Below are 10,786 nucleotides of genomic sequence, written 5' to 3' on the forward strand. Positions count from 1 at the left end.
GCCGCTCCTGCTACTGAGGAGCCTGGCCAGCACCAGCAGCTGGAGGTCACGCAGCAAGCGCAGGCGCCCTGCAGGCAGCCCGTGATGCGGGCCCTGGGCAGAGGCCTGCGCCAACCTCCACCCCGGGGCCTTGGTGGAATAGGGGCCCTGAAGCCGGTCGAGTCTCCTTGCTCCTTGTCCTGAACTCTCTCAGGCGGACACTGGACAGCCCCACATGCCTGGGCAGAAGGCTCCTAATGAGCGTTACGGGGGCTACAGCTGGAAGGGCTTCGGAAGTCCTAGGCCAGCCCTGAGCAGGCTCACAGCTGCCCTGTCTGAGAGGGAGCTGTCTGAGGAAGAGCCAGGGCTGGGGGGTGGGGTGAGAAGGGGTCCTGGGAAGGAGGAGGGGGGTGGGAAGGGCTCCTGGGAAGGGGGCGGGCTATAATGTGGAAGAGTACCCTTCTTACGGGCGTCAGGCACAGCCTCCAAGGTGATTTCAGCTCCCGCTTCCCCTCTGTGATGGACACCTAGGGATCTCACTCTGCCCAGGGCGCAACATGGCAAGTAGCAGGATTTTTAATTTGGACTTAAGTGCAATAATGGTTACTCATTTGATGTGTCATTAGTCTCGTCGCCCCTTAATGGGATCTGTGCATTTTTCCTGCCTGGCCCTGTGGCTTGCTAATAAAGTTCTGTGAACATGCACATATTTATAGATGCTCACCTGAGGCAGGATGGGAGTTGGCATGCCACTAATGAAAACAGCCCCGCCCCCAGGACGCACACCTCCCCCTCCGCGCCTCCCTGAATGTTATCCGGCAAGGGCAGAGACGGAGGCACAGGCCAGTGCCCTGTTGTTCCCCACAGAGGCCAAGGGGCTCCTCAGGAGTGCATGCGGGTGTGGACGGGGCAACCCGGCCTGGGTCCCACGGGTGGCGGGAGCGAGCCTGGCTGCCATGGATGGTTGTGGCTGTGCCCAGCACCTCCTCCTCGTCTTCCCTCTGGCAGCCTTGGTGAGGGGGTGGGGCCGCTCCCTCAGGACGCAGGCGTGCCCTGCTGGATTTGGGACCAGCTCTCTGCAGGAGACTTGTAGCCAGGAGATGAGTGGGAGTTTTGCCTTTGAGTGGGGCCTGGGGGTGTGCCCCACAGATCTGGTTGCTACCAGGAACAGAACCAGAGAGTGCTGGGCAAGAAGTGGGGGACAGGGTCCCCTGTGCCAGGGAGGAGTGCTTTGCCCAGATGGAGGGTACCTCTTTCCTTTCTCACCCCTGGGGACGCTCAGTGGCTAGAAAGGCTTGACATTCTGTGGCCTTTAACCCTTCTGTGTGATGCAGGTAGGACGCAAGGTCCTGCCTGATGCCCAAAGCCCCCGGACCTCACCGAGAGCAGGGGGCAGCTTCTGCTGCTTCCCCCTCTTGTCCCACCCAGGGCTTCCCGGGGCTCAGGAAACAGCTCCCTACCCAGCGCCTGCGAGCCAGCAGAGCCCACCGAGCTCATGTCGCCCCTGGAGGCTTCCTGGGGGGCTGGCTGTGACAGGTGTCTGGCTGGGGGGTGACGAGAGACTGCTCAGCCTGTCCCGCCTCACCTACCCCTTGGTGGATTCCTGGGGCGACTTGTCTCAGCTTGAACTCCTGAACTGCACCTGCAGAAGGCCAAGGTCCAGCCTGTGTGGTGGGGGAGAGGGGAGGAGGGCTGGGCATGGGTGAGGGGAGGGCTGCTGAACTGGGGGAGGGTCGCGCTCGCAGGGCTGCTGCCCAGCCGGCCTCTCCTGGCTGGGCTTGTGGGGGAACTGCACAGCTTGCTGATGGGCGGCCGTTCCATTCCGCTGCGTGTCACCTGCCCCAGGGCTGGCTCCCTCTCTGCTCCTTTGAAGTAGACAAGTGTTGGGCCAGGAAAGTCTCAGTGTGGAGGCAAGGCTGCCAGCCTGTGCCAGCCTCTCCCGCCCCCCAGCACCGGGGCCCGGGGAATCCTGGAATCCGGAATCCGTTCCAGCTCTGGTCCCTGCTCCCAGCCTCCCTCTCGAGGGCTTTGTCCTTGGGAGCCTCCTAAGGCCAGCATTGGCTTGGCCTCCCTCCCCCGCCCCTTCCCCTCTTGTTCCCTCCCTACCTTTCTTCCTCTCTCCCACTAACACTGGTTCCTGGACAAAACCAGGAGCTGGCGTGGGGCGCTCCCTGGCCAGTGGTGGTGGTGGCTGGAGCACTGTGCCAGGTCCCTCCCACGGAGGACAAAAGAGCCGAGGGAGGTGCAGGCCTGGCTGGTGGACAGGGCTCGAGGGCCGGAGAGGATGTCTCCCCAGGGATTGGTGAGGGGTGGGTGCTGGAGCAGAGGTCCCCAGCCTCTTCCCCCCATGGGCAGTGGGCGGTGGTGCCTGGTGCGTGTGTGGACCCTGCAGCTGGGCAGCTGGTGTGCCGTGAGGAGGGCGGGAGGGGGGGCTGTGCCTAACGTGCCAGGGTCTAGGCCAGAGCACACCTCCCGCGCCCCCCCCCTCCACTGAATTAATGGTTTGACCCCCTCTCTCTTTTCACTCTAGCAGGTGGGTTCTGGAGAGTTCCGTACTCTGCGGAAGGGCTTCTCCCCATACCACTCCGAGTCCCAGCTTGCATCGCTGCCGCCCTCCTACCAGGATGTCCCCCAGAACGTAAGTGCCCCTACCCCCTCCCGCCCCACGCCCCAGACGTGCTGGCCCAGCGTCTCAGAGCCTTTGCTCCCATCTCCAGCCCGCCATGGCTGGCCTGTGGCCGAGACCAGGCTCATCTAGCGGCTGCTGCGGCCAGGGCAGCTCCTGGCAGTGTCAGGGCTTGGGCCTTCAGTGCCTTCCTCACCTCCGCCCTCTGGGGAAGCGCCCGGACCCCTTGGACCTTGGAGTCCTGTGATGGCCCAGCGTGGCAGTCAGAGGTGAAGCCTCCAGGTGCTGCTGGACCTCTGGAAGCCAAGTCTTCGTGTGGCTCATCAGGGCCTGGACACTGCGGTCCTGGAGCTTGGAGGCGGCGGTCGCTGCCCAGGCTCCGCAGCGAGGGGCGGGGGAGCTCGGGTTGGTGGTTCTGTCCCGAGCTGGTGGGCTGGAATGTGCTCACCTGTGGGTGGTATGCCCATTACCCTGCCCGACAGCAGACAGCCAGCCCGGCGCTGTCATGGGGTCCGGCTCACCTGCGTTCCGGCGGTGACCTCAGGCAGCTCATGTCCACGGGACAGTGAGGTCCTCCGCTGCACTGGGTGTGCACACGATCAGCCCCGCGGGGACACCCACTGCCCGGTCTTGTGTGGGCCGTTTGCAGTTTGGTCAGCCGCGGCGCCTGCGCGGAGGGGCTCCTGGGTGGTGCGTGCGCCCCCTGCTCGCGGACCATGGCCCCTCGGTGGCCACGCAGGGCTGCAGCACTGGCAGAGGCGGGCTCGGCCTGCTGCCAGTTCCCAGGCCCTCCTCCCCCTGTCTCTCCCTGTCTCCCTCCATTCTCGCTGCGCAGGGGACTGATACTAGCCCCCTTCCTAGGTGCTGGCTCTGGTGATGGGCCAGCCAACCAGGGGCTTGCTCCCTGCAGCCTGTGAAGGGCACACCCCAGGCTAGCAGAACAGGCAGGGGGCTGGAGGAGACCTTGGGTGGGGCTTCACCTTACATGAGGGGCTGTCACCCTATTTTGGAGAGGAGAATGAGCTGAACTTCAGGCCTCAATGGCTAGGGACTGGAGGTCAAGGGTCTGTGGGGGCCGTGTGTGTGGGGTCTGATGCTCACCGAGATAGACTAAGGCAGTGATCTGAGGGGCAGGAGCGTGGGAGCAGGGCGGTGGCAGGCAGGTACTGGGGTCACGTGTCCCATAGACCAGCCACAGCAGCCACTGAAGCCCGCCCACGGGGGCAGAGGCTGGGCTTTGTGGAGTGTGTCCGTGCTCAGGGCTCTGGGCCTAGCTGGGCCTTGCAGATCCCATGCCTGGCACTGACCCTGGGAGAGCGTTCTTCAGGCACTGGGACTGCACCTGCTCCTCCACACCTGGGCCACCTGTGGGTCAGGGGCTCAGGGATGGCAGCAGGCCAAGCATGAAAGTGTCCTGGCTAACACAGGTCCCTGGGTATATGGCCTTCCCCTGTCCCCTGGTTGTTGGACCCAGGGCAGAGGCGGTTTATTATAGTCAAGCTTTCTGACTGGCCCCCTTGGGGAAATTGGTCTTCATGGTTTTTTTTTTTTTTTTTTTAAATGCTGATATTGGGGCTTGAATTCAGGGCCCCGGTGCTTTCCTTTAGCTTTTTTACTTAAGGCTGGTGCTTTACCACTTGAGTCACAGCTTCCCTTCTGGCTTTTTGCTAGTTCACTGGAAATAAGAGTATCACGAACTCTCCTGCCTAGGCTGACTTTGAACTGTGATCCTCAGATCTCAGCTGAGTAGCTAGGATTATAGGTGTGAGCCACTCCTGCCTGGCTTTTTGAGTCAACTCTGGTTTTCAGTAAAATTTAGCGTTGTGTAATGAATGATTACAACATCAAAAAACCACCCTCCTCCCCGGTAGGTCTCAGGAGCACCTCCCTGCCCCTCCCTCAAGCAGCTTGTGATTGGCTCGCTGGCTGTAGATTTACCGGTCCTGATGTTTCATGTGGGTGGGGCCTACGGTTCAGACCTGCATCAGCCTTCATGCTTTGTGTACTCTGTTCAGTAGCTGGTCACATGTTTCAGTTCTGGGGGCTTTTGTGAGTAGTGTTCCATGTGCATGCATGTGTATTTGCTTTTGGGTGCCTCTGACAGGCACTGTGGTCCCCACTTTTGGCATCAGCTCTGGTGTTCCTGTACAGTCCCAGATTCCAGGCCCAGCTGCTTGTTTATGCAAGCTGGACTTGAGCAATCCATGTTCTCAGCCTATTGGGCCTCCTGCGAAATGAGCTGGTAGAAAAAGCATCTGCCTGATGGGTGGCCTTAGGCACTCAGTGGCCTGACTCCAGTGTCAGGTGTTTGGCAGTGGGAGGTGGCATGGCCCAAGGGGACAGGAAGTCCTGACGCTAGCACCATGCTGTAATCAGTCATTAAATATGCTTGTGCGGCGGCCAGCGTCCTCTGGAAACGCCAGGCCCGGCTGCTGTGGCGAGGTGGGCCAGGAGGGCGGGTTGTACTGGTCCCTTCGTCCCTCATGCTATTCCTCTGGGAATCAGTCCTGGGGCTGCATGGTCTCATGGTGTAGGTACTTAAGGACATAGGCCAGAGGTGCCAGGGCTATCTGGTACAAGGCCTTCCCTGGGACCCTATGGCAGTGCCCCCAGAGAGGGATGTGAGATGTCCAGGGTGAAGTGCCAGCGCTGGGCGCCCAGGGTCTCTGTATGTGTCCGACACCCCCTGCTGGTCAATGGGGGTTATACAACCTTCTCAAGTCCGGGTGGCCTCAAGAGAGGATACTCCTCACCTATGACCTGTTTTGGTTTTCCCACGTGACAGGCCTGGGCAACAGAGGTCAGGTAGCCTGGGCTGGGGCATCTCCTGGGGGTCTGCATGCCTCCTGGGACTTGAGACCCTTTCTTATCCAGATGAGGTAATAGGTTCAAAAGGGGCCAAAGGAACCTTGCTCACCCTGGTTTTCAAGGACCCCAAGGCCGTGTGGCCTGCAGAGTGGGTGAAGCACCCTGGGAGGGCCGAGGGCTTGGCTCCCAGCTCAGTGGGAGGCTCCGGGCTGGGGTAATGGCCCTGTGGGGTGGTCTTGACTGGGTGGCATTGAAAGGGGCTGCTCTGTTCACGGCTGTGAGGCTGGAAGGAGTTTCCAGCCTGTGTCCTAAGAAGGAAACAGTTGCTGTTTCCTTTTTCAATTGTGTACTGGGGCTGGCGCCCACAGCCTCTCTCAGCTTTTTCATTCATGGCTGGTGCTCCACCACTTGAGCCATGCCTCCATTCCTGGCTTTTCGCTGGTTTAGTGTATGTGCATAGGAGCTGCACAGGGGTCCTCTGGCCCTGGCTTCAGGGTCACCTCTTCGCTGATGAGGTGCCTCTTGCTGCTCTCCGTGTGGCCTGGAGGCCACACTGCAGCCCAGGGCAGGACTGAGCTGTGCCAGCGCCGCCTGGAGAGGAGTGCGGGGTGGACACAGCTTCTGACAGAAACCAGGTCCCTTCCTCCCTGCTGTCCCACCAGGGTGCTGGGGACCTGGTGGCTTCGTCACTCCCTGCCCATGCGCAGGCAGGGCTGGGTGGGGAAGCAGGGCCCAGGAGGCTGGGTGGCCGTTGGTCTCAGGTAACGGCTTTGCCCTGGTCTTCCTCAGCCTGGCGTCCCCACTTTCCCTGCCAAGCAGACTGCGGGTCCTGCACACGCAGCCCCCTTGCCTCCGTTCCACACGGGACCAGGTCATCTTCAGACTTGCTGGTGTGGCCATCAGGGAAGCGCCGCCTCGCCTCCCTCAGCCCTACACGGTCTGTGCCGCCAGTCAGAGCTAAGGTGGCTGTGTGATTCCTCCACAGGGCCCCACCTGCCCTGTCCCGGAGCTGCCCTCGCCCCCGTCCACGGGCTACAGCACGGCAGGACAGAAGCCTGAGGCTGTGGTGCACGCCATGAAGGTAAGGGCCACAGCTGTGCAGCTGCCGGTCTGAGGCCCTGCAGCGGGAGGAGGGGCGCGTCTGCAGGTGGGAGTGAGGGTGTGGTGAGTGGCCGCAGCTGGGGAGGTAGGTGTGCGGTGGTGGTAGTGGGGACAGGCACTCACTAAAGTCACGGGTGGGGCGGGGCTGAAGCCTCGGCCCCCAGGCACAGGTGTCACGGGGCTGCCGTGCTTGCTGAGAGTTTGCAGTCGAGCGCAGGTCTGTTCCCAGCCCCCTCCCTGTCTTTGTACACCAGACAGGGGACTTGGCATTCCCTGGCATCGCTGCCAGCGGCGACTGCCACACACCGCAAGGGCCACCTGTCTGATGGTCACCCTGCCCCACTGCCTCCTCCCGGGCCTTGTTCCTTTCAGGTCTTGGAAGTGCACGAGAACCTGGACCGGCAGCTCCAGGACAGCTGCGAGGAGGATCTGAGCGAGAAGGAGAAGGCCATCGTCCGGGAGATGTGCAACGTGAGGCACTTCCTGGGGCGGGGCGGGGGCCTGGCGCGCCATCCAGCAGGGCCGCCTCCTCCCTTCATGCTGCAGCTGGGTGGCTGGATGGCGGGGGTGGCGTGGAGCCTGTGGGAGCACTGGTCTGTCATCTCGCTCCCCAGGTCTGACCTTCCCCAGAGGCCCAGCCTGGGGCTCTGCATAGAGCCTGAGCTCGTGGGCCCCCCTCCGCATCCCCCCTCCCCCAGCGCTGGTCTTCATCCTAGGGTTCTACCCTTCGGCCGTAGGTGCCCTGGGTGCCTGGCGTTGGGCCTCCCAGCTTGCTGGTGCCCCTCAGTGGCTGCTGGCCAGGCAGGCGAGAGGACTGGGCAGACAGGGACTAGCTGCGCGGGTGCCCGGGAGATGAGATGTCGGTGGAGTATGGAGCTGGAGATGCAGGTGGGACCCCTGGCAGCCCCGCAGGCCTGCAGGGCTGGGGGACCCCAGAGCCTCGCCCTCCACCACCGCACCGCCATTGGTTCTCTAGAGAGCAAATTGCCCCCCTGGGCCTGAGCCCGGGACTTAGGTTGGTGGGGGCGTGCTGAACTGTACCCCTGTACAGGCTCCATGGTGGAGTCTGCCCTTAACTGTGCTTACTTGGGGCAGTGTGATGGCGAGGGTGGGCAAAGCCTAGGCCTCATCACTTGCTGCCTGCTGGGGCCCGTTTCCCTCCTTGGTACCCGGGTGCCTGGTACCCGCGTTGTTTGGCAGAGTGAGCGGTAAGGCAGTGGCGGCGGCGGCGCCGGGCTGGTGGTTGGCTGCGCTGAGCCTGCGCTCACCTCCTGCGCCCCTTCCCCCCGCAGGTGGTCTGGAGGAAACTGGGTGACGCCGCCAGCTCCAAGCCTTCCATTCGGCAGCACCTGTCCGGGAACCAGTTCAAGGGACCTTTGTAGGGCCATTCTTTCCTGGACGTGGACTGCCCTCCCGAGGTCCCAGGCCTAGCCCCTCCTGTCCTTCTCTGTGGTGAATTGTACATAGGACACAGCTTCCCCGGCTGCCATGGTGCGATGCTGCCAGGCCTCCATCGCCCGCGTCCCACGCCAACAAATGGGGGAGATGAGAGGCCACGGCGCGGTCCCTGTGCAGAGCGGCCTGGACAGACAGCCTCGTTCCCTCAGGGCCCTGGCTCCATTAGCAAGAGGCTGACGCTGCTTTACGGCTGCTTCTAGAAGCCAGGCCCAGGCCCAGCGGAGTCTCGCCTTCAATCAAGAGCGTTCCATCCATCAGGCCTCCCATGCCTTGATGCCCCAAGCACCGGCCAGAGGCCTTGGGAGTCAGAATCCTCATGCAGGGCCGCCCTTGCCCCCAGCAGAGGCCGGAACCTGGACTCACCGCCGAGGAACTCACTAACTCCACGGCTGGCAGGAGGTGGCTCTGGGGGTCCCAGGCCCGGCCTGACCCCCAGCCCTGGAAGCTCAGGGTCCTCTCTCTCTAGGGGTTGTGGCGTCCAGCTTGTTTGTAGCATTCACCCATCGCGACCCCCCTCAGACACCTTCTCTCTGTAAGGTCTCCCTAACCTTGGTAGGCTGAGCTGTCTCAGGCCTCCTGCTGGGAGCCCCTTCTGTGTTTACACAGGAAGGTCTGGAGTGTCGGAGCTGAGCTGCACATCTCAGTCCGGGTAGGCAAACGAGGCCGTGGCTGGGTATCTGTCCATGGTGCGTGGCCCCCCCCCCAGTGGGCAGTGTCAGGGACTGGCCAGTCACATGCTCCTAGGGAAGGAAGGAACCTGACGTGGTTCTGGCTTTCATGGATGCTTCTTTGGGTTCCTGTTGGGGAAATGGGGTCTCCTGAGACTCCATTTAACAAGCTCACTGTTTGACGCCACCCGGCTCTAGATGGCCTTGCCATTGAGAGCCAGCGGGGAGGACCCGCGGGGAGGCGGCTAGGGGGTGAGCTGGGCCAAGCTCTCTTTTGCTGCCTTGGTTGCGTCCAGGCCACTTCTGCCCCGAGCCCAGCTCAAGGTCCTCAGCTGTGAAACAGGTCCTGGCAGGGCCCGGGGAGGAAATGAGATGTTCCATGTAATGGTCACGCAGGCACTGGAAAGTGTGCTAGGCAAGTGGTTCAATTTGCTGTGAGGAAACCGAGGCTCCGTGGGTGGTGAGGTGGCACACTGCAGATGACATCCAGCCCCGAGGGCCAGGCTGCCGTGCCACCAGCCCCCGGCGCACTTCTCCAGTTCCCCACTCCAGCTTCACTCCTCCTGGGGGACGGAGAGCTCCACACAGCGAGCACCGGGAAAGCCAGAGGGTCGCATCCACACCGAGGGGAGGGTGGGGCCAGGGCCAGGGGAGGGCAGATGCTCTTCCTCACTCCAGCCAGAACCCTTCAATCAGGAGAGGCCCACAGCCTCGGTGGCCTAGGGTGGGGTGGGGTGGGGGAGGGACAAGCGTGCTGCTCCTGCTGTTCCTAGTGGTGAGCTGCCCAACCCCCTCCTGGGTCTCTTGCAGCTGTCAGGCCCCTTCCTGGAGGCTAGGGAGCCTCCAGGTGGCCTTGCTGGGTGTGGGTTCACAGGGCAGGAGGCGGTAGGCCATGTTTGGACAAGGATGGCTTGGCCACCACTGAAATAAGCAATAAGTCGTGGCTCCTGGCGTCTGCAGACCTACAGGGCAAGAACACCTGGAAGCAGCTTCCTTCCCCCATCTGGAGTGGCGGAGGTATGGACGGACGTTCCTCCCGCCCTAAGCCAGCAGCCCCGTGGGAGCCAAGACAGAGGGGGCCGCAGCACAGGCAGGAGGGCGGGGGGGGGGGGGGGCTCCCATGAAGGGAGCTTGAGAGCCACAGCTCAGGGTGACACTGGGTGACCTTCCTGGAGCCTCAGCTCTGAGACCCTGAGGGGTGGTGAGAGTGGCCTTTCACCCCTCCATTCCTAGTGCCCATTCTAGACCCTGAAGCCCCCGCCGCCTGCACTGGCTCCGGACCCACTGTGATGGGGGCCGCCCCCCAGCCCCCCAGGGCGGCTTGCTTCGCCTGGTCAGAATCTGCTGAGCACATTTTTCTAGAGTGGCACATTTTTATCCAAAAGTTACTAGCTACACACCAGTGTTTAATGAGAAAAAGTGACCTTTCATTTTTTTTTTTTTCCTTGAAACTTGAGAGGAAACAATCCATACTACTGATTTTTTTTTTTTTTTTTTTTTTACGAGCTGAGATGCATGGGTGCGGTGGTAGAGGTGTCTATTTTTCATACTGTGGGGAAAGTATTTGTGCTGCTTTCGGGGACGGGACGGAGCGCCTGGCTGCTGGCCCCGGTGGCTGGCACCTATGCTATTTTCTGTAGGTGACTACACACAGCCCCCTCCTGCCCCGGCTATGCAGAGCTGGAGCCTGTGGACTTCTGGCCCGTTTCTACCTTCTCTTGAAACACTTTTGATTTGTGGAGAGTTAAAAAAAAATAGAACTTTTTGATAGTGTGGTAAAAACATTGATTTGAACTATTTTAGTAAAAGGAGTAACAAACAGATAAGATTGTGACAGTGTATACTTTGCGCTAGATAAATAAAGGCCTCTTTGCAAGCCTCCGGGCTGGGTGCTCACTGTCTCTACGGAGGGAGGCTCAGGGGTGGTCGGCAGAGGGGCCCGGCCAATCACCTAGCATTCTGTCTGCCACTTAAGACAGCTGGCCTCTCCCGGTGGATGGTGAAGGCCGGCGGTTGCTCCTTCCTCGCTCCTGTCTTGTGTGGGCCAGGGCTGGGAAAAAAGTCCAGGCTGAGCTTGGTCTGACCTCAGTGCCCATGTGGTACGCACAGCTGCTGGGAAGGTCCGGGTGGGAAGGCAGCTGGTCTC

The 10,786-nt window shown here is 61.6% G+C and overlaps 1 protein-coding gene across 2 annotated transcripts in view; it reads left to right on the forward strand.

Moving 5' to 3' along the window:
• Ccdc85c (coiled-coil domain containing 85C) overlaps positions 1 to 10,646 on the forward strand; it is a 76,074-nt gene extending 65,428 nt beyond the window's left edge. Inside the window, exons 3-6 of one of the 2 annotated variants that reach the window (XM_069997608.1) lie at positions 2,513 to 2,617; positions 6,399 to 6,494; positions 6,887 to 6,985; positions 7,807 to 10,646. In XM_069997608.1, the coding sequence (XP_069853709.1) occupies positions 2,513 to 2,617; positions 6,399 to 6,494; positions 6,887 to 6,985; positions 7,807 to 7,896 (390 nt within the window). In that variant the 3' untranslated portion in view covers positions 7,897 to 10,646. Of the gene's footprint in view, positions 1 to 2,509; positions 2,618 to 6,398; positions 6,495 to 6,886; positions 6,986 to 7,806 lie in introns of both variants that reach the window. The other variant, XM_069997607.1, reaches the window with a different exon arrangement.
• The last annotated feature ends 140 nt before the right edge of the window (positions 10,647 to 10,786 follow it).

This window comes from Dipodomys merriami, unplaced genomic scaffold (assembly GCF_024711535.1).
Source record: "Dipodomys merriami isolate MVZ:Mamm:240054 unplaced genomic scaffold, mDipMer1.0.p SCAF_50, whole genome shotgun sequence".
In the NCBI taxonomy this organism is placed as follows: Eukaryota; Metazoa; Chordata; class Mammalia; order Rodentia; family Heteromyidae; genus Dipodomys; species Dipodomys merriami.